Here is a 26,645-nt window from a genome sequence, read left to right as displayed (position 1 = left end):
CAAGGCCAGTCATGAAATTTCCTCACTACTAAATATTCCACAGTCAACTGTCAATGGTATTATAACAAAGTGGAAGTGATTGGAAATGATAGCAACTCAGCCACAAAGTGGTAGGCCATGTAAAATGTCAGAGTGGGGTCAGCAGATGCTGAGGCACATAGTGTGCAGAGGTCTGCAGAGTCAATCGCTACAGACCTTCAAACTTCATGTGGCCTTCAGATTAGCTCAAGATCAGTGTATAGACAGCTTCATAGAATGGGTTTCCATGGCTGAACAGCTGCATCCAAGCCTTACATCCCCAAGCGTTGAATGCAATGGTGTAAAGCGCTGCCACTGGACTCCAGAGCAGTGGAGACGTGTACTCTGGAGTGACGAATCACGCTTCTCCATCTGGCAATCCGATGGACGAGTTTGGGTTTGATGGTTGCCATGAGAACGGTACCTGTCTGACTGCATTGTGCCAAGTGTAAAGTTTGGTGGAGGGGGATTATGGTGTGGGGTCGTTTTTCAGGAGTTGGACTCGGCCCCTTAGTTCCAGTGAGAGGAACTCTTAATGCTTCAGCAGACCAAGAGATTTTGGACAATTTCATGCTCCCAAATTTATGGGAACAGTTTGGGGACGACCTCTTCCTCTTCCATTATGACTGCGCAACAGTGCACAAAACAAGGTCCATAAAGATAAGGATGAGTGAGTTTGGTGTGGAAGAGCTTGACTGGCCTGCACTGAGTCCTGACCTCAACACAGTGGATGAATTAGAGCGGAGACTGCGAGCCAGGCTTTCTCATCCAACAACAATGTCTGACCTCACAAATGCACTTCTGGAAGAATGGTCATAAATTCCCATAAACACACTCCTAAACCTTTTGGAAAGCCTTCCCAGAAGAGTTGAAGCTGTTATAGCTGCAAAGGGTGGGTCAACATCATATTAAACCCTATGGATTAAGAATGGGATGTCACTCAAGTTCATATGCGTGTGAAGGCAGAGGAGTGAATACTTTTAGTAATATAGTGTATGTCTGAGCTTTTATATGTAATGTTGATGATGTTAAAATAATGGTAAACCAGAAAAAGAAAAAGCCTTTGTTGGTACTAATTTAAACAATTCTGACTTTAGAACAGAGCATGTCATGTTACAAGATTCTGAACGAATGTTTACATTTTAAACATTTAAGTATACTTTTTTTTTTAATTGGTGGAATTCCCCTTTAACATTGGTAAACAAGTTGAATCATTTAATGTCACTGGGATTCTTTACTGTCTCAACTCAGCTGATGGTCACCGGACACAGACCAGCAATCTGTTTAAAATACAATTAAAAGATCCTTCTTTAGATACACATTACTGATCATGTAATATTTAATTTTAACCAAGCATATACAATTCTATTTGTGAACATTTTCTTCCAAGACCTGCTGCAGCTTGTCATTGATGGTCTTCAACTGGTTTTCAGTTCCCATGATGCTCCTGGCCTCCAGTAGCATTGCTGGCATGCAGGAAGGGTCATACTGTCAGAAAGGAAAAAAAAAAGTTAATAGAAAACAAAATAAATTACCTTTATGTATAAGAGACCAGATTCCATAGCAGGAGCTTTCCAATATTAGAGCCTCAGGACTATGACCAGAATGCTGCTCAAACAGCAGTACAACAACATGTAATCAGAGATCAGAAATATGTGAACATTTTCGTGAACACATGACTGAGTAAAATGCTACAGTGGTGCCCAAACAAGTCCTTCGAGGACAGGCCAGGCATGTGCATATTCGGGGCAGGGGTGAACTTGATCGTGAATGAAATCTAACTTACAACCCCAATTCCAATGAAGTTGGGACATTGTGTAAAACATAAATAAAAACAGAGTATGATGATTTGCAAATTCTTTTCAACCTATATTCAATTGAATACACTACAAAGACAAGATATCTAATGTTCAAACGGATAAGCTTTATTGTTTTTTGCAAATATTCACTTATTTTGAATTTGATGCCTGCAACACGTTCCAAAGAAGTTGGGACAGTGGTAAAAAAAAGACTGGGAAAGTTGAGGAATGCTCAAAAAACACCTGTTGGAACATTCCACAGGTGAACAGGTTAATTGTAAACAGGTGAGAGTCATGATTGGGTGTAAAGGGAGCATCCCTGTAAGGCTCAGACGTTCACAAGCAATAATGGGGCGAGGTTCACCACTTTGTGAACAACTGCATGAGCAAATAGTCCAACAGTTTAAGAACATTTCTCAACGTGTAATTGCAAGGAATTTAGGGATTTCATCATCTACAGTCCATAATATCATCAAAAGATTCAGAGAATCTAGAGAAATCTCTGCAAGTAAGCGGCAAGGCAGAAAGAAAACATTGAATGCCCGTGACCTTCGATCCCTCAGGTGGCACTACATTAAAAACCGACATCATTCTGTAATGGATATTATAGATGGGCCCGAGCTCATCTGAGATGGACTGACGCAAAGTGGAAAAGTGTCCTATGGTCTGACGAGTCCACATTTCAAATTGTTTTTGGAAATCATGGACATAGTGTCCTCCGGGCCAAAGAGGAAAAGGACTGTCCGGGTTGTTATCAGCGCAAAATTCAAAAGCCAGCATCTCTGATGGTGTGGGGGTGTGTTAGTGCCCATGGCATGGGTAACTTGCACATCTGTGAAGGCACCATTAATGCTGAAAGGTACATATAGGTTTTGGAGCAACATATGCTGCCAAAGTCTTTTTCAGGGACGTCCCTGTTTATTTCAGCAAGACAATGCCAAGCCACATTCTGCACGTGTTACAACAGCATGGCTTCGTAGTAAAAGAGTGCGGGTACTAGACTGGCCTGCCTGCAGTCCAGACCTGTCTCCCATTGAAAATGTGTGGCACATTATGAAGTGCAAAATACGACAACGGAGACCCCGGACTGTGAAACAACTGACGTTGTACATCAAGCAAGAATGGGAAAGAATTCAACCTACAAAGCTTCAACAATTAGTGTCCTCAGTTCCTAAATGCTTATTGAGTGATGTTAAAAGGAAAGGTGATGTAACACAGTGGTAAACATGCCCCTGTCCCAACTTCTTTGGAATATGTTGCAGGCATCAAATTCAAAATGATGGAATATTTGCAAAAAACAATAAAACTTATCTGTTTGAAAATTAAACATCTTGTCTTTGTAGTGTGTTCAATTGAATATAGGTTGAAAAGGATTTGCAAATCATCATATTCTGTTCTTATTTATGTTTTACACAACGTCCCAACATGACTAAAGTCATTCTAAAGAGTTACGAAGCAACGGATCACGTGTATAACACGCAATTCTTGTAGCTTACCAAGTTGGCAGTGCCTTCAGTCCGATGGCCACAACTGCCAATCCCAGCAAAATACCAAAGAAAGTGTAACTGTGGTCCAATTCTTGCTTTGTGTTTACTGGGAATAAACGTTGAATGGTGAAGTTACTTCACAGAAAGCCTGATAGACATGACTGCCATGTTACTTCAGCAAAGAATAACACAGCTGTGAATAGACCATGTCAGATATTGAATGCCAGTTCAATTTGATGGAACTGTGCACAGGAGCGGACCAAAATGTTTTGGTTGCAGGCGGAATCGGGACAAATGATTTCATATTTTCTCTGTGAGCAGGGCGTAAAAACTAGTCCCACACAGACCTCTACTGTAGTGCTTAGTTCACATGCTTTCGTACCACTATGTTTAGTGCACAGTCATTTCATCAAGTTTAGTTATTCAACACCTAAATCGGCTATGAAGAAATCAATGCAATCATGTGTCCTCAAGAAGAACTCTTAATGAAAGGACACATGTAAACTGGATAGTCCATTGTTTTTAATAGGCCTGCAATGGAAAATTCTTCTTTTCAAGAAAATGTTCCTCCTGCATGTTGCATGCAGTTACACATTCCCACCAGAGAGGGTGGGAAATCCCCAAATCCCCAAAACTAACACAACTAACGCAACAGTAAAAAATATATAAATAAATAAAAAAGTGGCTTAGCAAGTTATTAGCACCCCTTCCTGCCAAAATATATATGGTAAAAGCAGTGATAACATCAGTATTACATTATGCAACATAATGCTGATGTTACCACCATTTCATCATTGGGATTTCCCCAGACTGTGCCGACAAGAGATAAAGCTCATGGTGGAACATGTGCTCAACCTAAAAGCTGTACTCTGGCAATCAAGACTGAGCTGACCTTCACTAACATGGATCTGAAAAAAAAACAAAACAAATAAAACACACTTGTATAGACCAGTTAAGAAAGTACTTCTTAGCTGGCATATCTTCTTCTTCTTTCGGCTGCTCCCTTTAGGGGTTGCCAAAGGGCAAAGGCTCAAGTCCCCTTCGGTGTCTATCTGTGCACATGCTTTTCAAGGCATTCAGCCTGTCTAAACTTTGTTTTATTAGTTCTCAAACACATAGACAAGTGTGGGCTCTTCAATGAATAAGGAACCTCTAACCTGGAGAATAATAATCAACCATTGTGTATTTTTAATTACAGGATATTTCCTCACCGTTTCTGGCTCGTCAGGGTGAGCAACGCGGTACTTCAGATATCTCTGGTTCAGCTCTTTCAGGTTTGTGAGGAAGGTGGTGCCCTGTATCAAGGCCTTGAGCCTCTGTTCCAGCTCATCATGCTCCTTCTGAAGCTTCCTCACATCAGCTTCACTTCTGGCAAGACAAAAGCCACCCTTCACCACTCAAAGCTCTTTTCATTATTTGCAAATAACAGAGTTACTTAAACCCTGTGCCTTTGATCAAAACTGCGAAGCATTAATAGGAATAGTAAACAAAGTGAATAAATCCCTTATACATTATATTTTAATACATACTACTACTTACTTAATTAGTTCATTCTTGGCCTCCAAGAGCCTAATCTTCTTGTGGTTCAGGGCACTATTAATCTGACCCAAAGAAAAAAAAAGAATGTAAGAAAGAATGTAAAAATCTTATATTTATAATCTTAAAATTAAAATCTTGAAAATTATTGTAAATAATTATAGTCAGTCTGCAATCGCTTAGAATAGTTTCTCCAAAATCTCCCGTTCATGGCAGTTGACTACAAAGTCAGCACAATCACATTCTGTTCCATAGGGCTTCTCCTTCTCCTTCTTCTTCTTCTTCTTCTTCTTCTTCTCCTTCTCCTTCTCCTTCTCCTTCTCCTTCTCCTTCCCTTTAGGGGTCGCCACAGCGGATCATCTGCCTCCATCTTGCCCTATCCATTGCCTCCTCTACTTTTACACCAACCATATCCATGTCCACCTTCACTACATCCATAAACCTTCTCTGAGGTCTACCTCTTCTCCTTCTACCCAGCAGCTCCATCTCCAACATTCTTTGCTCAATATATCCACTATTCCTCCTCAACACATGTCCAAACCATCTCAACCTGGCCTCTCTGGCTTTATCTCCAAACTGCTCCACCTTCACTGTCCCTCTGATCTGCTCCTTTCTAATCTTGTCCATCCTTGTCACTCCCAACGAAAATCTCAGCATCTTCATCTCCACCACCTCCAGCTCAGCCTCCTGTCTTTTAGACAGAGCCACAGTCTCCAAACCGTACATCATAGCAGGACGCACTACTGTCTTGTAAACCTTCCCTTTCGCTCTTGCTGCTATCCTTCTGTCACACATCAGCCCTGACATCCGTCTCCACCCACTCCATCCTGCCTGCACCCTCTTCTTCACCTCTTTTCTACACTGTCCATTGCTCTGGATGGTTGACCCAAGATATTTGAAATCATCCACCTTTACGACCTCTACTCCTTGCATCTTCACCTTTCCACCTGCCTCCCTCTCATTCACACACATGTATTCCGTCTTATCTCTACTGACCTTCATTCCTCTCCTCTCCAGTGCAAACCTCCACCTCTCCAGATTCTCTTCCACCTGCTCTCTACTCTCACCACAGATTACAATGTCATCTGCAAACATCATGGTCCAAGGAGCCTCCTGCCTGACCTCATCTGTCAACCTGTCCATCGCCATTGCAAACAAGAAGGGGCTCAAAGCTGATCCCTGATGTAACCCTACCTTCACCTTGAAACCATTTGTCAGTCCAACTGCACACCTCACCACTGTCTCACTATCCTCATACATGTCCTGCACCACCCTAACATACTTTTCAGCTACAGCTGTCTTCCTCATACAGTACCACAGTTCCTCTCTTGGCACCCTATCATATGACTTCTCTAGATCCACAAAGACACAATGTAGCTCCTTCTGACCTTCTCTGTACTTCTCTACCAACACTCTCAATGCAAACATTGCATCTGTGGTACTCTTTTTGGCCATGAAACCAAACTGCTGCTCACTGATCTGGACCTCTCGCCTTAGCCTTGCTTCAACAACTCTTTCCCATACCTTCATGGTGTGGCTCATCAACTTTATACCTCTGTAGTTACTGCAGCTCTGCACATCACCCTTGTTCTTAAAAATGGGGACCAGTACACTGCTTCTCCACTCATCAGGCATCCTCTCACTCTCCAGGATTTTGTTAAACAACCTGGTTAAAAAGTCCACTGCCTTCTCTCCTAAACATCTCCATACCTCCACAGGTATGTCATCTGGACCAACTGCCTTTCCATTCTTCATCCTTTTTAAAGCTGCCCTCACTTCCACCTTACTAATTCTCTGCAAATCCTGATCCACTATCTCTCCCCCGTTGTCCTCCTCTCTCTCTCGTTTTCCTCATTCATTAGTTCTTTAAAGTACTCCTTCCATCTACTCAACACTCTCTGTTCACTCATTAGTACATTTCCCTCTCTATCCTTTATCAGCCTAACCTGCTGTACATCCTTTCCTGTACATCTCTCTGTTTAGCCAAGCGATACAAGTCATTTACTCCTTCTTTACTGTCCAGCCTCTCATACAGCTCATCATAGGCCTGAGCCTTTACCTTTGCCACCATTCTTTTTGCTATGCGACTAGCCTCACAGTACTCCTGCCTACTTCCTTCATCTCTCTGATAATCCCACGTTTTCTTAGCTGCCTTCTACTTCTGAATACTCTCCTGGATTTCCTCATTCCACCACCAACTTTCCTTGTCTTCTTTCCTCTGACTAGACGAAACACCCAACACATTCTTGCCAGTTTCTCTCACCACCTTAGCTGTATTTTCCCAGTCCTCAGGTAGCTCCTCACTGCCCCCAAGGGCCTGTAGCAATTTTTCCCTGATCTGCCTGCAACCATCCTCCTCCTTCAGCTTCCACCATCTAATCTTTGCCTCTGTCTTCACTCTCTTCCTCTTCTTTGTTTCTAACCTCATTCTACAGACAACCACCCTATGCTGCCTTGCTACACTTTCCCCTGGTACCACTTTACAATCTCCAATCTCCTTTAGGTGGCATCTCCTGCTAAGGATATAATCCACCTGTGTGCACCTCCCTCCACTCTTGTATGTCACCCTGTGTTCTTCCCTCTTCTGAAAATACGTGTTCACCACAACCATTTCCATTCTCTTTGCAAAATCTACAACCATCTGACCTTCCGCATTTCTGTCTTTCACACCATACATACCCAGCACCTCTTCATCCCCTCTGTTCCCTTCACCAACATGTCCATTGAAGTCTGCACCAATCACTAATCTCTCCTCTCTAGGGACACCATCTACCACTTCATCCATCTTACTCCAAAATTCCTCTAACTGACAACCAACCTGTGGTGCACATGAACTGACCACATTCAAAATCACACCATCAACCTCCAACTTCAGGCTCATGATCCTGTCTGACACTCTCTTTACATCCAGAACACTTTTCCCAAGCTGTTCCTTTAGGATTATCCCTACTCCATTTCTCTTCCTCTCTACACCATGATAGAACAGTTTGAATCCACCTCCAATGTTCCTGGCCTTGCTTCCTTTCCATCTGGTCTCCTGGACACACAGAATATCTACCTTCCTTCTCTCCATCATGTCTGCAAGCTCTCTGCCTTTACCAGTCATTGTCCCCATGTTCAGAGTCCCTACTCCAACCTCCACACTCCTGCCTTTCCTTCTCTCTCGCTGCTTTCTAACCCGCCTTCCTCCTCTCCTCTCTGATGGTCTTCGATCTACAGTAGTCCAATTTCCACCGGCAGCCTGCTGGTCAACAGCACGGAGGCAGTTGTTGTTATCCGGGCCTCGACCGATCCGGTATGGCAATCATATTTGTGATCTGCGTGATAGTTTTGGCACAAGCTTTACGCCGGATGCCCTTCCTGACGCAACCCTCACCATTTATCCGGGCTTGGGACCGGCACCAGAAGTACACAAAGTACACCCCAAATGGCTGGTTTCATAGGGCTACTGCACAGTACCGTTATATTCCTGAAGATGTCAGTTAAGGGAACTGCAGTTGATTAAATACAGTCACAAACAAAAGTCAAGGTCAAATGACATTTTGTTGTGTGAAAATAAGTGAACATGTTCTCTACAGAAAATACTTCTGCGTATTTCAACACTTGATACTGTGCATTTGCTGCATTTATTTATAAAATAATAATAATAAAAAAAGAAAAAACAACCACACACACACACACACACACACACACACACACACACACACACACACACACACACACACACACACACACACAATGTGGCCTGTACAAAAGTTGTGGCACATTCCATATTTTATTCTCTTTTGTTAATTCATTCATCTTCTAAGCCACTTATCCTTCTGGGTCACAGGGGTTGCCAGCACTCATTGAGGAGGAGAAGGCCCCCCTCCCCCCAAATATGTTACACTCAGCAAAAATAAATAAATAAATAAAATAAAATAAAATATGCATTAAAATGAAGAAAAATGAAACATTTAAGTTTGTTCCCTGTAGAGGATGTGTTAATTTCTCACTACAAAAAAATGATGCAGCATCATCAAACATGAAGCAACCCGCACTCTTGATCTGCAACAACTTGAGAAAAAAAGTAAACTTTCTGGCAACTTCCTGTGACATGATAAACTGACATCGACTATTCCTGATTCATTTCCCTTCCAACAGAACATTTCCGGTCACTATAGCTTTGCTTCACACTTAAACTGTCAGAATTCCCTGTGCAGTCCACCTTGCAGAATACAAAAATACAGGAACATATGCAACTGCAAAAGTTCTCAGAAAAGGAGTGAAAGTGATTGGTTGAAACCAGTCATAGTGCTTTGTGGGATGTACAGTTCATTCCAACATGAAACATGCTAAGTACATAATCTTGTACCTTTGCCTTTTTGTTCGTTTTTCAAAACTTCTGTGCTACTGGATTTGTTTCACATTATGATTTCTCATTGCTGGTTGGTTCAGTTGAGTACTTAAAACTCTTTATAGTGGGATATTTTAAAATGTCTATGGGATTTATACTGTACAAGAGCCATTACAAATGGGCAATCACTGTTCGGCTCCATGTACCTGGCTTTGGTACAAACAACAGGACTGCCTGATTGGCTCCAGCAGGTGTGAAACCTGAGAGTTTTGAGGTGAGAGTTTTTCAGTTTTGAGGCAAACCAGAGCATCAAGCATGTACATGTCCTGAAAGGGAAAGGCATTGTTGAGCAGGTTTACAGGTTTTGAGTAACACTCGAGCTCTTTGTTGAGCAAATCCAGAGACGTTTACCTGCACACTTAGTGCTGACAAGTGCATTCAAGTTCTTTAGCTGCATGCTCAGCAACACCGTCCTCTCAGAATGTAATATTACTTTCTCTAACATGCTCAATCTTCTCTCGAATATTTCAGCACAAAAAATAACTCCATAGGTATGAAAATTACGGTAACTGTAATCCACCCAATGTCTCCATCTTGTGATGTGAAACTGTCACAGAGACAAACATTCAGCAACATTACCTTTGCAGCTTTCCGCTTCACATCATTAAACTCCTTTGTTGCTGTGATCTAGATCAAAGACATTAGTTAATGTTAGATTCACTGCACCATAAATTGTTAAAGATATTCATTATAACAATCTTGTGACCAAAGTTCTTTAATCCGTTTCTCTAATAGAGCATTTTCATGTACAATCTTTGCTCTGTTACACACGCAGTATATAGTCAGTAATGAATTCAGACAGGCTTACCATCTCTGTGAGCTGCTCCTCAAACAAGTGAGAGAATGCGTCTATGGCTTGTTTAACAGAATCAGAGTTCACGGTCTCCCTACACAAAATATATATATTTCCCGTGTCATAAAAATACAAATAGACAATAACAAATCTTTAAAATCCAGTTCTACAAATGCTATTCATGTCATGGAAATTTTTATCATCTGATATTAAATGCTTACTTATAATGGGTGACAAATTCCTGGAATGCTTCAAGAACAACATCAAGATCAATTGGATTTTTCACAGTTTCATGTTTCTGCCTCTTACGCTGGTTTCCATTGTCTATAAAAGAAAGAAAGTACTTCTATCTCTAAATGTTTTCAGGAAAGAGTGATGTATTTTAAGCATACATCATTAGATATTATATAGAATAAAACATCCAAGAAACCATTTCCACAATATTAAACAGTTAGAACACAACTTGTTTAAAAAAATAAATAAAACATTCTCTTGAAACAGAAGCCAGTAATATTACCTAATGCAAAAGAATAATAGTCACAAATTAATCTTTTTAAAATTATGTTTTCAGACACCTTAAAATCAACATTATGGTACAGAACACATGATATTCATTGTAAGATTTAAGAGTAAACCTTAAGGTCTCTTTACCTGAGGATCCAGATGAACACTTTCTCTTCTGTTTCTGACCTCTCTGCTGGTGACCGGAAGATGACCTCAGTCTCCTCTGCAGTCTCACTCTGAATGGTTTGGATTTCTCGCTGCTTGGATGCTGCAAAGAGAGCCGCACCAAAAATATTATGGCGCCATGGTTACATGGTTGGTGGTCACTAGGTAGCAGTTTAGTCAAGGTCCAGCATACTTAAATGTGCCAATGAGAGGATGAGAGCTACTGGGAGTGAGGCCAGCACCCGAGTCCTAAGGACCAACTGGAGCCATTTAGAAATGGGAAATCAAAGGGGCATTTAGAATTTCAACAATCGCGCATATTCATAGATCTCAGCATAGGATCAGTGTTGACATTTATAAACAATCCTAAACAATTTATTACTCAACATATACTCAATGTATATTTATTATCATTTATGAGAAATTTAAATGTCACATAATATATAAAATATTGGACTGGCCCAGAAAAGTCCAGTCACTAAAACAGGTCTAATTAAAATCTGAGCTTACTCACTGGCAATCGATTTAATTTAGAGGATGCACTAACAAGTGAGTTGATTCTTTTGACAGATTAAAGAAACATAGGCAATATATATTTCTTTCTGAAAGGATGTCATAAAAATAAAAAGACCAATGCAATGATGAACCTCTGCTGGTAAAACAACAAAATAACACCAAAAAAATAAATAAAAATAGAGCCAAAAGCCTCACAAAACTCTCATCTTCATCAGTCAGCTCCTCTGATGACAATGAGGGTCGGCGCTGGCTATTGGCGGTGGCTGCCTCAGGTAACACATCTCCTGCTGAACCCTCACTCGTTGAATTCTTGAAAGCAGCAAGACCATATTATAGTTACATATTTTCAGGCAGAGTTGATCAAAATAGACAATAAAAAATTAGTAACGAAACACACAAGAGTAAATATGTACTAAAAATCTGCACAGAATACAAAACAAAGCTCACCTCAAAGACTTCAGACTGGGCCATTCTCCTGCCTTCTTCGTCTCTGTTCTCCGAGATGGTCTGCAAACGCCTGTGGACACATCAACATAAATATATGTACATAATAAATACAAGTTTTGCGTAAAATCACTGTTATGATCATTACTACTCATTATTATTGTTGTCATAATTACAAAAGCTCTGTTTGCAAGCTTAAAGGCAGAGTAATTGCCATAATTCTCATAAAAGTAAACTGGTTTTTATGATAAATACCTCAATTATGCAAAACACATTTGTAAAATAATACCGTGTTTGGGAGTTTGTTCCTTGCTGTGTCTTCTGTGTTGGCCTTTGATTCTTCATGGATTTTGAGCTCTTCCTTTGTGCTTGGACATCACCTTTCTGTTTTGTTTTGGCCTTATCTTTTTCAACACGTACAAGTCTCTTTGGAGTCTCTGCGATGTCCTGGGCTTTCTCCTGCACCCTTTCTTCACCTGCCTTTCTCCTTGCAGTGCCCTTTGGATGACTGTCTGTTTCAGTGGTTAATTCATCTTCTAAAGCAGTGCTGTGCAAGGGATTACCTGAAGAAGCCAACAGCATGTTTATTTTTTAAAAAAATAATAAAAATAATAATAATCAAGCTCTGTCATTCTAATATATTTAATAGTCTGTAACAAGCTCCAGCACCCCACCAGAATAAGTGGGTTAGAAAATGTGTGTGTGTGTGTGTGTGTGTGTGTGTAACAAAACTAGTCCATGTTAATGAAAAAGTCTGACATGCCATGAGAAGAATATTGTTCTCCTTGAAGGAAACTGGCTTTCTCTATTAAAGACACATCCAGACTTTCTGGAGACTGTACAGGATCCTCGGCAGGTTTCTGACTCCTGTTCTGGAAATAAAAAGGCATCTTCAGCACGGAATACAGTCCAGGGACATGATGTGCATCTAAACTAGCACAACCTAAGTAACTGAAGTAATAAGTGTGGAATATTTTCACAAACTACTTTAAATTACAATAACCAGTGAGCCATCGATATGAGGCTTGGGCTGATAACGGTAACTGATGCGGGTGTCGATACATAAGCATTTATACAATTAAGATAACGTTAACGTTACTGGACATACATCTACCTGGATTAGAATTACGAAGAAATATTACATTTATTTCTATAAAATGAACAAAACGCTGCCATTTCCGCACAGTAACCTAAACATTCTGCCCTTCCAGAACACAACAAACCATCAAATCATACCGGTTTAAAATATCGATCAAACCCAAAACATCCGTCCAGATGCCGACATGACACCAGCACCAGCACCAGCACCAGCACCAGCACCAGCACACGTACACATCCTTAAGAGCAGTGACTGTAAACAGTACTAACACAGAGACATTATCGCTGGCTAACATCTTCATAACGAAACTTCATCCGCCAACCTTGAGTTCCTTCTGAACACCTTTCAGCAGTCTTGTCATCCGACTCATTTTCACAATGAAATAAAACGAGTATCAACAAAAAAACCCCGAGATATTAATTCAGCTAACGGCTGCATTAACAGCTGTTCCGCCGAGTGTTTCCCGCGAATTGTTTAGACCGCTCGGGTTAAACTATAGTTGTAAAATGGGTGAGACGTGCGACAAAAAAAGACAAAATATTTGACAAAGGTTTGTTATCGATGTCAATCAACATTTTAGCTACAGTTATATTCATAAGAGATACAATTTTAATGAGAATTATTTGGGTCATAACTTGGCAGAAAAGATTTAATAATCCAACACCCCTTCCTTTCAAAAAATCGCCCAGCTCCCCATGTTTCTTCTCACGCTGTAAGATTCATGCAGCAGTACACACGAGTAGACATTGCCACCTGTTGGTGTGCGACGGCACTGCGTTTCAGTTACAACACACAGTGGGGATATTCTGTCAAAAATCGCAAACAAACTTCATTTTCGTGTCGTTTCGTGGCACTTGACGTGTAACGGCCTGAGAGTTAAACCGTTGGCGTTTGTTACTGTGCTTTTAAGAATGATATGTGTAAATCACCTCTGTTCTGATTGGCTGCCCTGTATGCAGTCCGCCCTGAAACACTTCTTTTAACTTCAACGTGTTTTTGCAGATTAGTTTCCATATATGGGTCGTGTGGACTGAGGAGTAAATGACATGGTTGTAAAACTGTAATAGTGTTTACATATTACATTTCATATAACGGGCAACAAATACATTTCTTCAGTTTCTTCCATTTCGGCACCTTTTCACCTTGTCGGGGTCACACCACTAAAAAGAAGGGTCTGTTTATCTTCCGCGAGGGGGCAGTAAAGCGCCCGGCGGTGTGGAGCCTGCTTTGCCGTATAAAAGAAGAAAAGCGCGACCTGTCAAAGGGAGGACTTTTCTCGGACCACTGTCACAAAATAGCGTTTCGGCGAGTCCGCCCAGGTAATCGCAGCCACGCGTAGTTTAAACCTGCACTATCAAAGAATTGATTTGGACTATTTGGAATGCACGTATGGAGCTGAAGTGAGAGCATTTCTTGCAAGTCACGACTCGCCTGTGGCCCGAACAGGCTGCACTGCCTGCTGGAGTCTCAGCCAATGTCAGCGCTGCTAGGCTAACGTTAGTTAGCCACTGCCATGAAGAACGGCGTGCTGTTGGCGCCTGTATTGTTGTTGTAAAGCTGAGGACACAAAAGGGAGCCTGTAGTAATTTAGCTAACCTAGACGAGTATAGGTGAGTAAGAGTGGGTGACCACTGTGTGTTCCAAAGACGGGACTGGTAGGTTATGTTTGAAGGCTGTATTGCAGGGGAGCAGCTAGACCGCCTTCACGCCATTAGCTTTAACGGCATGTCACTTGATGCTGTGATTGTGTGATTGATTTGTATGACATTCGTAGCTAAAGCGTTAACGTGCAGATTTGATTACCACCCGGTTGTGCATGATACGATCATTGTTGTTGGAGTTATTAGTGACAGGCAGGCTAGTTTAGGCTCTGCCCATGTGAACTATACCTTACAATGAACTGGGAGTTTTTGTTTAACGCAGCAGAAATTAATAAAAGTTGGGGAAAAAAATGGGGAAGTTGTCTTAAGCGTCGAGTGTGAATGTGGGCGTGTCCCTCTGTAAATCTTCCTTACATGTATAATACGTACTAACCCAGCAATACGTAGACAGATTATTCAAAAGATCATGTCCTTTAGGCTTCAGAGTTGTTTATCGGTGCAAACGTAGCTTGCCAGGCTGATCCTGGCTTAGAAACGTAGTTGGCTAATGTTCTGGCAACTGCAGACAGCAGGAAGTGGTCAGCTGCCTGTGCTGAGATTTTACTTCTAATGGTGTGCTGGAGGTCTCATTTGAGAGCAGGTTGTTCCCTCATGAGAGAAAGAAGATCTGCTAGCCCGTTCATGAGCTCTAACGATCCCTGGTCACACCTACCAGGTTTCTGGCAAATGCAGAGTGAGTCAAAAGTCACTGGGCAGGTTTTATTTTATTTGTTATTTTATTGACTTATCTCTGGGGTCATCTCAATTCAATTGTGTATGCTGAGAAAATCCGCGACAAACACCACCTTCAGCACCGCATCGTGGAGGCTTGTGACAGCATAAAAAAATAAAATAAAACCGTGTCCTGTGACTTTTGGCTCACCCTGTATGTCTCTCATGTACGCTGTAAAAGATCGGCTTTGACAGGCTTAGAGCTGAGCAATATGACATTGTTTATTGTTATTGTGAATGTTAGTTACCATTACAGTAGGACACTATGCTTTTCTGTGCATATCATGGATATGATCAGTACTTAAAACACTTCCCAGCTGCTTATTTGATGAAGTGGAGGTTTAATTGGAGTTAATCTGACATAGTCTGTGAAATGTTAGATGTGAATTATTGCTTTTTTAGTTTTTATTTTTCTCCATTGTGGCACTACTGTTGAGACATCAGGAAAAATGTTTTGACATTGTGTGAACTTCTAGAAGTATTGTGATACACGTCTGCCCTATTGCCCACCGGTAGACAAGGTTCTATAAGCTGCCAAGTGTAGCTTACGTAAGTCGACTTAACTTAATATGTTGGCTTGTTAAGTTAGCTGCTAGTTGCCTTACATTAAGGCAAATCTATGGCTTACATGTCATAAGCCCAGGTCAACTTATTTGATCGATTATTATTGTAATGCTTCTAACTGCAGTGACTCTTCTCTGCTGACTTAGGCACAGTCCTGTGATATCATTTAATCGTCGGACCTACTGTCCAAGTCTTGGACTGTGCACTGACCCTGTAGTTATGTAACAAGTCTTATCACTGGAGTTAAAACAAGCATTGGCCTATGCTTAATAAAGAAAAAACATTATGCCTAGATATGACATCTATGAACAAAATGTTGCTGAATTGAGATGTTGTGTTAATCTTTGATTTTAAAAACCCAGTTATGATATGCCGTCTTCATAATGCCATGCTTGCCGACTTCTTGCTGCCATGTTATTTATAAGCCACAACCTAGTCATGTTTGTCCAAGGCACTGAAATGCTGATGACTATTAATTACTGAAATTATGAGGATTATTTAATGTCTTTAAAATTTCTTCTCCTACAGGTTAAAATACAGTTGAAGGACATTCATATGGATGTGGAATTCCACTGCACCAGCAAACTGCATGCCTGATTTCCCATGGGTGTGGTCACCACCATGGACCCCGAATCAGCCCGGCAACCCCAGGTCCCGCCGCAAGGCAAGTTGAGTAGCAGCGGGCCTGTCTTTGTGGCTGGTCGAGGGACAGGGCTTAGGCCTCGAGGTAAACATTACGTATGTGGCTCTGTGGCTGCCTTCACTAACATCATCATCACGTTCCCCATTCAGAAGGTGCTCTTCCGGCAGCAGCTGCATGGCTTGCGGGCTACAGAGGCTGTGCAGCAGCTTCAGCGTGAGGGCTTGCGCCACTTGTATCGCGGCCTCCTGCCGCCGCTGTTGCAGAAGACCACCACAGTGGCCATCATGTTTGGCCTTTATGAGGACTTCTCCCGTCTGCTCCTGCAGCATGCCCGTGGCAGTGGGGCACCTGAGCTGCTGACCCGCAGCATGGCAGCTGCTCTGGCTGGCACGGCTGAGGCCGCTTTGACACCGTTCGAGAGGGTGCAGACACTACTGCAGGACCACCGTCACAATGGGCGCTTCCAAAACACAGCCCACGCCTTCCGGACTCTGCTCCGCGACTATGGAGTGAAAGAATGTTACCGTGGTCTTGTACCTGTGCTGCTGCGCAATGGACCCAGCAACGTGCTCTTCTTTGGTCTGCGTGGGCCCATTAAGCAGCGTCTGCCCGATGCCCACACCAAGACGGGGCACCTCCTCAACGACTTTGTGTGTGGTGGGCTACTGGGAGCAGCACTGGGCATCATGTTTTACCCGCTGAACGTGGTGAAGTCGCGAGCACAGGCGCAGGTGGGTGGTGAGTTTGTGCCCTGTTTGCGGGTTCTGGGCACCGTGTGGAGGGAAAGAGGTGGGAGTGTGGCCTTGTTGTTCCGTGGAGCCACGCTCAACTACCATCGCTCACTGCTCTCATGGGGCATCATCAACGCCACTTACGAACTCCTGCTCAAAGTCGTCTGAGGAGGGATGGAGGGTTGGGTACACTTGAGGATGTTTGCCATCTGAGCGGGTATTTCACAAAGCAGGATTTCTCAGTTTGCTACTTGAGCCCAAAGTCTAATGGAAGTTCTTAATTGTTGGTCCTTATTTTGGACTTAAGCTATCCAACTTTACTGAAAGAACCAGCTTTGTGCAATATCCTCTATTTATATAAATATCTGTATTTGTCAGTAAGATGGATAAATAAACCAAAACTGAAGGTTGTCCCGTAGGAATCTCCTTGTATTGGACAGGCTTGATATTTGGGCTTTACATGTCTGGTTAACTGAGAAATCCTGCTTTCTGGAATACCCCCTCAGCCTGAGTTGAGAATCTTGTATTCTTTACTACAGCACAGTTTGTTTGACATCTAGGACACTGCCATTTCCTTTTGTATTCATGAACAGGTTGAACTGCACTTCATAAAAGATCATAAAAGAACTGTTAATGTTGTGTTGCCTGAATGTTCCATTCATACTTGGCGAAAAATGTGCTGCAAACCTGAATTTAACCCTTTTTTATATCCTTACCGCTATAAATGAGTATTGAGACGTGGTCTGTATATCCCCAAGATGGGGATTAAGGATTAAAATGTTACAAGGCTGAAAACAGTTTTTGAATTTCTGGAGAGGAAGTCCATTTTCTCTTGTTAATTGTATCAATCCTTAATAAAACGCACAGATCGGTGCCTGGACCATACTAGACAGTTATTCAGTCCATTCTGTTGGTCTCTGCTCGTTTTGACATTGTGAAAAGGAAAAAAAAAACATTTTATTCCAATTTGATGAATTATGGAGAAACACAAACGTGGCTGGGATGCTCATTAAGCCGTACAAGAGAATGTGGATGGCTATATTCTCCTTAAGGAGGCAAGGACAGGTGTCCACTTTTCTTTTTGGTATGCCACCATAACAGCCAATCAGGCATCTGTGAGGTCACATGACACTTGGGAGCCTGATGTTTTTCCTAGAGCACTTAGGTGGCATGACCAGTAGTTAAGAATGATTCATCCCACCCTGATTGGACTGACAGGGCAGTAGGAGAAAGTCTTTATACAGTGAGACTTGGCTATGATATGATCCTATGAGATAGGAATTAATATCTACTTGTGAATGGAAAGTGAAATCTTAAGTCTGACAACTGGGGGAAAATAAGCCCGTTTTCTGCAGAGGTGTATGGAAGTGATGCAGGTTACATTGTGTGACGAGCAGACACTAAGTAATTTGGAACTTGCAAATGAAATGTGAAAAATTGTACTTATTGTGCCTTTAGTATACATTGTGGTGTAACAGATTATGGCACACTAAAGGACCATCAGATGAAAAAGCCTCTTATGTCATTGCTTGTCAATTGGATAAAGTCCAAGGAAAAAAACTTTCTTGTATGTGTGTTGTGATGATTCAAAACTTCCCTGTTATTGTAAGTGAAAAGTAAACAATGAACAATTACACTGATTTATTATTATACTTTTGTCTGAATGTCTTCTGCTTTCAGTTTAGTCAGAATGCTTTAGTGTGACTGACTGTAGGGTGTAATGATACACATATTTTCAGGGTCCAAAGGATTACTGATTCTATAGTCAAGCTGTTTCATGTGTTAAGCAACTTGATTCTGTAGAGCTTTCATTATACAGGGTGGGCCATTTAAGATACGAGATGTGCAGCACCTGAAACTACGGATACTGGAAGCCTGTGTTAGCATTTCTTCTGCGGTGTTGCTATCAGTGTGTGAAGAGCGGGAGAAGAGGGTTGCATTGACAATCCAACACAATGGACAGCACTTTGAACACATTTTATAAGTGGTCAGAAACTTGTAAATAACTCATGAAAGAATAAAGTTACGTTAAAACCAATTCTCAATAAATTCTCATTAAGTCTGATGTGTCACACGACCCTCTTCCCATTGAAAAAACTAAAGTTGGATCCAAAATGCCCGCCATGGTCACCACCCATCTTGAAAAGTTTTCCCCCTCCCATATACTAATGTGCCACAAACAGGAAGTTAATATCACCAACCATTCACATTTTATTTGGGTGTATCCATATAAATGGCCCACCCTGTATATTAAATGGATTGATTTGGCCAAGAAAAAGTTCTCAAGTAGAACTTTTTCAGTGGCCGTCATGCCAGCCTTCTAACAAAATAACCCCTAATGAATGGCACAAGCCCCTTCTACATCCCTACCTGCTTTGCTCTGATATTGCACACATGGATACCTAGCTTTGATCATTGAGGTTTCCATACAAGATGGCATATGAGAGACCCTCGCCTGACATGCCAGACTTCTAACATAATAAACCCCAAAACTCGCCTACAATTTCTATGCAATTTCAGATTAAAAGCCCTGTCGTTTGAGCATGGGTGAGCGTATGGCATAAGCCCCATCCACTTTACTCTGATAGGATGTATCCGGATGCCTATTTATTGACAGTGGCTTCCACACAAAAGAGCACAGCAGAGACCCTCAGAGGGAAAAAATGAACATAGCTATTATAAACATCCATTTTTCAATGCTGTATTGCAATTTGCACCGTTACACTCCTACTGTTTGTATTTCTCTTTCAAATGCGTCTTGGGAAGTCCGTCATTAATCCAGATATTTATATGGATGTCTGTGTAACATACTCCATTTTCTGGACACCTTATGCATCCCACTCTCTCCCACACAGCTCCTTGGCTCTAGTGACACGCTTTTTAAACTCCCTCTGCCTAACCTCTGCTGACATAATGGGCTCAATTATTGAGCTTGAATGCCTTGCGAGCTTGAAGTCGTGCCTCTGGAGTCCTTCAGCTTCGCCACAGTAGCCAGCAGGAGGACATTAGTGGAAAATACAGAGGGAGACATAAATAGCTATGTATAAAAATATGAACACGATATGAGCTTTATCAGCATTGCTGCTTCTACTGTATATTCTGACATGTTTATTTTTTTTATTGGCCCCTATGCTGTGTTTGTGTACACCTGGAGTTATGTTTTCTCTGGTTCCTCATGAACATTCACGGTGGCTTGTGTTTATTGTATATGTACACCAAAAATAAGGCCATGCCCAAGGCATTGAACATGGCTGGGAAACCATTGTCCCTTGCACACTTTGGTGATGTTCTTGCACAAGCACACCTGATTCAACTTGTCTGTTAATTACCAGCTTTGGTTGGTGTACTTGAGCAAGGAAATCCCCAAACTGTGCTGGACCCTCAGTTCTCCACCCCTGCACTAAATGTGCAGTGCTCGTCTTCCAGCATTGGCCGCAGAGAAAACGATTAGTCACTCTATTATTAGTTTATTGCTAAAAGGATTTTCTTGTTTACGACTTGGCTGAACAATGAAGGAAGAGCAAAGCTTAACCCACTTTTTTAATCAAATTCAGATCAAGTCAAATTGAATTTTGTTGATTTTTTAAGTTAAAGTAAGCACACAGCCTTTACAGGGAACACACTTTTGCACATTTTAATCGCTGTTAGTTTTCTGAAATTAATATATTGGAAAACATAAAACATAAAATGTGGCCTGTGCAAAGTTTATGGCACATTTTGTTTTATCCCCCCAATATGTTAAACTTAGCAAATAAATGAAAAATAAATAGAAATTGGCACTAAAATTTGCCTATAAGCTTTTGCATACAGCTGTTATTAATGCCCGTTTTAAGAAGAGCAGTTTTTCTGCCAAATCATTTGCACTCTATTTAACTGCAGTATTTCCACAATACTTTTATAAAGAAAACCTCAGCCCTAAAGCTCACTCTTCCTTTCGCTGCTGAAAAACGGCAGATGAGACGGGATATGACTGCTAGCAGGCAGACAGATCCACCTTAATCTAATCACTCGCCTGGTTTTGCAAAGGAATTTAACAGCATCTAATCCCAGTCTTAGTCTGTAATCTCCCGCTGCAGATACGCTTGCACACAAATGTGAGTGATGATTTATTATGTTGATATGAAAACCAATTTGCGCACAAGTGATGATTAAGGGTCCCTGAACATGTGAACAAACAGCAAGACTGCAACACTGGAGAGCAGATGAGATGAACCAAACAGTTAGCCAGAAGCTTTTAAGCATGCTTGCTTAAAGCTAGGAAAAAACACAACAATTCAACAACAGGTTCCATTCAAATCCATCCTTTAATCGTTGAAGGAATGCAAAATGACAGGATTGTCCCTTCATTTTTTTTTTTCTTACTTTACACTTCAGTCAATTTCTCGCTTGCCTAGTCTGGCTTTTTGTGCAGTCAGAATAGAAGCATTTTCACATTTTCATTTCCTCTTCCTTTGCTACAATTAAGATAACACATCTCATTCCAAGAATCGCCCACAGCTACAGGACCTCATTCAGGTAGTTGGATAAAAGACTTCTCTGACAGTGTAGAGATTAGTGTCATAACTTGTGCTGACGTGCTACAAAATTATAAAACATCAACAGATCACTTGACCACAAATTCAGTATTGAGTATGTATAAGAAAACTTGCTTCTTCAAGATCTCTTCATTCTGTTCTCATGACCTGTTACCTCAAGCACAACTTTGCGACATCTGACTATATTATTAGATATGCTGTCTTGGCTGTGTGTGTGACACAGTACTGTTCCCACCTGGAAGCTCCTCTATAATGTAGTGAACTCAGTTAAGTGCTGAAAATGGTTCATGTCATATTAGATCAATGAGCCTTAAAGAGCAGGTCACATTATCTGGTCATCATCATTCAGAGCTCTCAAGAGCCTCTTTGCACTGATCTAGAGCCAGGCCCTCTAACAGATCCAAATCTCAAGCATTGCCCAATATGCAGTACTGCGCACGTCTGAGACCACCCTTCCTTTAGTCAGTTTCAGCTCATAAGGTCCATTAAGTATAAATTACTTGTTTTTTGCCATCAGGAAGAAAAGCAGCCTCAACAACTAAATTTAATATTTATAAAAGTTTTCAGTGTCCACATTTAGCCTTTATCACAGCTACAGTTTTTTTTCTAGACATTTGCTTTTTGTTTTTTACAAAAATCTGCAGGGATATTTTTCCACACCTCCAAAGTTCAGTCTTAGGAGTTGGTTGCATTTTATGCTTCTTGTGATGCAACAAATCCCAAACACATTATCTCTCGGGTGGTCAGTTAATTGGTCTGAGAACATCAGCAGTTTCTTTGTTTCGTTTTGCAGACTTTACACTTTTTTGTCTATTTCATTTTCTCAGTAAGGGCTTCTTGACAGCTACACATCCTTTCAGACTCATAGTGCTGACTTGTCTTCTCACAGTGGAAGGATGGACAGAAACACCTGTGGATTTTTTTCAAACCTAAAGCAAGAGTTGAGCTATATTTTCTCCTCTCTCTCAAATATGAAAGCTTTAAGGAATATTTATCTCATGGTCACAATTTTGGTGGACTACCAGATCCTGCACTGTTGTTAGGAGTTTCTTTTTATTGATGCTTTTTAATTATTTTTAACTGTAGTTTTGGAAACTCCTGTGTTATTTTCCTTTGACTTTCCCCTTCATTATATTGGATTATCTGGAATAGCTCCTTAAAATGAATAACTTTTGACTTCCATTTAAACTGGAAATTAAATAAACAAAGGGTGGATTTGTACTTGTGCAAAGCACTGTAGATCTGGTATCAACTTGAATTGCTGAAATGCTGAATGCTACCTATGCTATAAAGTACTGATTGAATTTAGGGTTGTCTAACACTATCGAAATGGTAGCAGAAGTGAAAGAACATCCTTGGCAATATTTTTTTGCCTCTAATCAGCAGAAGGCAAACTGGGATCCATGTTGCAATTGCATAATAACTGAAATTTGGCCTTGACCCAGGATATTTTTTAAAACCCTTCCAGATCAAGAATAAGGCTTAGGTTTCTTCGGGAAGCCCTCTTATCAAAACTAAATTAATATTAGTGATCAAGAACAGTTTCAAACAGTTTTGATCTGATATATAAAATACCCAACATAGGAAAGAATGATATGTGGAAAACTTCAGCGGTGACACTTGCATAGTAATAAAATAAACACAAGTGAAAATACCGTAGTTAAACTAGTGTTATTCAATTAGTCAGAGTGTTATCCGTGAACGGTGATGACTTCATTATGAAAAAAAGCACCTTTTGTGCTATAATGTCTTTGGATAAAACGAATCGCTACTATTAACAGTCAACTAACTGGCTAATATAAAAACTAACATCAAATGTTCACACCGACATACAGATAGAAAATTCCAAACCATCACATTTCTATTGCCACCCAGCCACTGTTATATTCCATTTTTTGTCCATCTTTCACATAAAAACAAAGAAAAATACTTTGGATAACTAACTGAAATTACTGCGCACTATTCTTGAGTTACTGAGTGTTTTCTTTATCTTTCCTAGCATCTATTATTTGTACATACGGTCAGAAGGAAGGGTAAGAGGAGCGTTGGCTTAGCTTTGTCCTTCTAATCAAGTACCACGCCTAAACCACTGAAGAGCAGCACAACAAAACAAAAATAAAAACAAACGGGACATCCTAATACTGTCCATTTCTTTCAGGTTTCCATGGTTACTGGACAGAGAGGTAGGAATTTACATAGACCAAAACAAAAACATAGATATAGGTTAGAATCCACGGTGCACACACATAGTATGTAAAAATAAATAAGTCCTCAAATACATACCGTACATACTTGAAGACATAAGGAATTGTTAGAAAATAGCTACTGTATATATATCAATAAATGCATAACCCATGTAAGTTCATAAGGAGACTTGGCAAGACCAACACTATTAGAGGAACAAAGTTTAACTTTTGGGTAGACTTATTTGCTTGTGTGTAGTGTGTATGTGTCTGTGGTTTACGGCACTTGCGTTCCTTTCATGTGTGCCAGCACACATTCATAGTCTTTAAATGCAAAGAGAGGGAACACCATTCCCTTTTTGAGTTCTTTGTTCAGTTTTAGTTCATCAAAGTTCAAAAGTTCAAGGGTAAGTGTCTATTGTCTGTGTCTGGCGTATGCGTTCTGAAGAGCTGTGTAAGAGAAAAGACTGTGGAGATTAGAACCGTGCACTGTCTGGCCAACAGCCTGACGCCCTCTGCCTCTTGTGCTGTTTCCACTGCTGTCACAAACTCCTTGTACAGACACACAATTTCTTGAAGCTTCCTCAGGGCCTCGGCTCCATCAATATCGCCATGGCAACCTCCACAGTCTGAGCAGGAAACTCTGAGGCAAGCTGCTGACAGATGCACCAGAGCTCCGAAGCTGTTGCCTAGAGAGAGGAGGGCATCGTCCGGGGCCCAGCCAACACGTGTTGCACGCTGGCATCCTGACGCCAGCCTCCGTGCCTCAGCCTGCACCAGGCAGCGCTCTGTTTCTGAAAAGGAGTGCCCATTCATGCCCTTTTCACAGTGCCCCTTGTGGCATGAAGGATTTATTGCAGTCTCTCCATTCTTAAGAACCAGCAGAAGCTCATCTATGTCTTTATGCAGCGAAACGTATCCCCCTTTAAGCCCTGTACCTTTTGGGCCTGTTAGGTACCGTCTTCCCTGGAGGTCCCGCAGTGGATTCTCCAATGGGCCACGGCCCAGGGGTCGAGGTTCAAGTGGCCGGGGTGGGGTAAGGAGGGGACTGAGTTCTGAGGAGGTCGAGAGGGGATGAGGTGAATCTCTGAGCAGGGACAGGATGTTTGGTGTAGGGGGGCAGAGAGAGGCAGGTGCAGTGGAAGTCTGGGGTGGCTTGATGCTCCGTTTCTGACGGGAAAACTCGTACACTGTCAGGTCATCATCAAAGCCACATACGTCATCTGTATCTCCACTGAAACAGTTGGCATAAACAGTATGGCAGCCGCATGCTTCTCGATGGGTTGTGCTGGTGCTTGATGGAGGAGAGGGCCTTTCCAGAGTATCCTTTTTACCATTGTTGTTTTGGGACTGGGGTTGTTCAGAATTGCATGTTCCCAAGTGTGACAACAATTCAACAGAGTCATGCAACCTATTCTGCCATTCTGAATGACCAGACAATGGAGTATTCCCACTGGTCTCTTTTACAAGTGAGGTCGCTTCTTGCGGCACGTCTTTAAGTTTTACAACAACAACTTCAGCATCTTTCTCTTTCCAGTCATTCAAAGAAGGTACTGAAGTAGCTTTTGGTGATTCCTTCTTAGGTTCCTTGTGCTCACCTCCATCCTTTGATGCCTTAGTGTCTGCTGATATATCTCCGCTGAGTGCTATCGTACCCAAAATTTCCTGGGATCGGGTAAGATACCAAGGCATGTCTTGGATCTTCCCACGTAGTGCTGAAGCAGACAGGCGTCCAGAAGAAGTCCTGTTAGGGAAGCTCATCCCAATCCCAAACGGATCTTTGGGATCCATGCTTATTGACCCTCTGATGGCCACAGATGGAGATGGAGCTGGGGTGGAAGTAGGGGTTGGAGTAGTTGATGCACTGGTCCCCTTGACAGTTGGGTTTTCAGTCTTTATTTCACTTCTAAGATTCTCATGGCTCAGAGAAACACCCTTACTTAGAACAGGGGCTGAGACGGCCCCATTACGCTGGGACCAGGGGTGCAAGGAGAGGCCATTCGGAGGTACTTGGTTTTTGCCTTCTGTTTTTAGAGCAGGTGCAATATTTGAAATTGATGTTTGTTGAGAAACAATAGATGTGGGTTTTGGAGGTACAGGAGGTTTGGCAGAAACAGATGATAACTTATTCTCTTCTGTCTTGGTTTGGGGAAAAGGCAGTGATTGGTTTTCTGTTTTATCTTTTGTATCCTCTGGAGTCTCTGTTGGTATTATGACTCTTTGGGTATCAGGAGTTTTAATATGTTGACAAAAGACTGGGGCAAGATTGGAAATTTGATTTTGCTGTTTCGATCCATTCAAAAGTAGAGGATCCATTGAGGCTGGTGGCTGAGATTTAGCTTGCCGCACTGCCTTGATTAAGGGGGAAGACAGTGGTGGTCCAGCTGTAGTAACAGGCTTAAACTCCATAGTGTCAGGCTCCATCTCTAAAAGCTCAGAAGACAGGTGCGCATTGCGGCCTGGAATATCTCCATTACACTGTTGCCCCTGCTCTGAGATGTGATCATCCACAACAGGCTTAGATTCAAGCAGGGTTCGCTGAGAAAGCAGAGTCAGTGAAGGCTGATGAACCTCAAACTCTTGGTTATCAAGAACAGTTGCCTCAGGAGTGAGATGATTAAGGAGGGAAGGATTTGTATTTCGGTTGTTTCTACTGGGTAAAGTAGTGTGTTTTTTCTCATCTGTGTTCTGCATGTCTCCATGTCCTGCTGTCTCCTCGACACTGATCTTGATATCATTCACTCCCAGACCATGCTCCTTGCTACTCACATTTGTGTTTTTCTCTGCAAGAGATTAAGAATGAAACTTTAGAAAATAAGAATTAACAGAGATTAGATATTTATTACTACAAAATGTAGTA

General features: G+C 41.6%; 3 protein-coding genes across 9 annotated transcripts in view; 1 reads left to right on the top strand and 2 right to left on the bottom strand.

The window, feature by feature from the left end:
- Window positions 1-1,190: 1,190 nt before the first annotated feature.
- Window positions 1,191-13,407, bottom strand: cenpu (centromere protein U). 2 transcript variants are annotated; one of them, XM_037540435.1, is made up of 13 exons: window positions 13,080-13,407; window positions 12,422-12,530; window positions 11,948-12,221; window positions 11,662-11,731; window positions 11,410-11,523; window positions 10,681-10,801; window positions 10,251-10,353; window positions 10,045-10,123; window positions 9,816-9,863; window positions 4,844-4,905; window positions 4,516-4,672; window positions 1,411-1,506; window positions 1,191-1,298 (listed from the first exon to the last, which is right to left on the bottom strand). In XM_037540435.1, exons 1-13 carry the CDS (start codon window positions 13,125-13,127, stop codon window positions 1,266-1,268), a joined length of 1,314 nt encoding a protein of 437 aa, XP_037396332.1. In that variant the 5' UTR covers window positions 13,128-13,407; the 3' UTR covers window positions 1,191-1,265. The 2 variants fall into 2 exon arrangements, with proteins under 2 accessions (XP_037396332.1, XP_037396333.1); XM_037540436.1 differs by having other exon boundaries at window positions 12,422-12,525; window positions 13,027-13,164.
- Window positions 13,408-13,949: 542 nt separating this feature from the next.
- On the top strand, window positions 13,950-18,707 carry slc25a51b (solute carrier family 25 member 51b). 2 transcript variants are annotated; one of them, XM_017704064.2, is made up of 2 exons: window positions 13,950-14,076; window positions 16,222-18,707. In XM_017704064.2, the coding sequence occupies exon 2, from the start codon at window positions 16,297-16,299 to the stop codon at window positions 17,233-17,235; it is 939 nt and encodes a 312-aa protein (XP_017559553.1). In that variant the 5' UTR covers window positions 13,950-14,076; window positions 16,222-16,296; the 3' UTR covers window positions 17,236-18,707. The 2 variants fall into 2 exon arrangements, with proteins under 2 accessions (XP_017559553.1, XP_017559554.1); XM_017704065.2 differs by lacking the exon at window positions 13,950-14,076 and adding an exon at window positions 14,105-14,367.
- A 2,645-nt stretch (window positions 18,708-21,352) lies between these two features.
- Window positions 21,353-26,645, bottom strand: part of frmpd1b (FERM and PDZ domain containing 1b) — a 43,203-nt gene continuing 37,910 nt past the window's right edge. For all 5 annotated transcript variants that reach the window (XM_037540527.1, XM_017704060.2, XM_017704059.2 and 2 more), the window contains one exon: window positions 21,353-26,568. In XM_037540527.1, the coding sequence (XP_037396424.1) occupies window positions 24,179-26,568 (2,390 nt within the window). In that variant the 3' untranslated portion in view covers window positions 21,353-24,178. The remainder of the gene's footprint in view (window positions 26,569-26,645) is intronic.

This window comes from Pygocentrus nattereri, chromosome 8, assembly GCF_015220715.1.
Source record: "Pygocentrus nattereri isolate fPygNat1 chromosome 8, fPygNat1.pri, whole genome shotgun sequence".
Classification (NCBI taxonomy): domain Eukaryota; kingdom Metazoa; phylum Chordata; class Actinopteri; order Characiformes; family Serrasalmidae; genus Pygocentrus; species Pygocentrus nattereri.
This window is presented reverse-complemented; position numbering and strand designations above follow the sequence as displayed.

What these genes read in the sequence shown, in the direction of transcription:
- cenpu (XM_037540435.1), bottom strand. Translation starts at nt 13,127, where the DNA reads ATGAGTCGGATGACAAGACTGCTGAAAGGTGTTCAGAAGGAACTCAAG. An exon ending in GTGTTCAGAAGGAACTCAAG is followed by an intron (nt 12,531 to 13,079) that starts GTTGGCGGATGA and finishes TTTTATTTCCAG; the next exon opens with AACAGGAGTCAGAAACCTGC. An exon ending in CCCAGTCTGAAGTCTTTGAG is followed by an intron (nt 11,524 to 11,661) that starts GTGAGCTTTGTT and finishes GCTGCTTTCAAG; the next exon opens with AATTCAACGAGTGAGGGTTC.
- slc25a51b (XM_017704064.2), top strand. Translation starts at nt 16,297, where the DNA reads ATGGGTGTGGTCACCACCATGGACCCCGAATCAGCCCGGCAACCCCAG.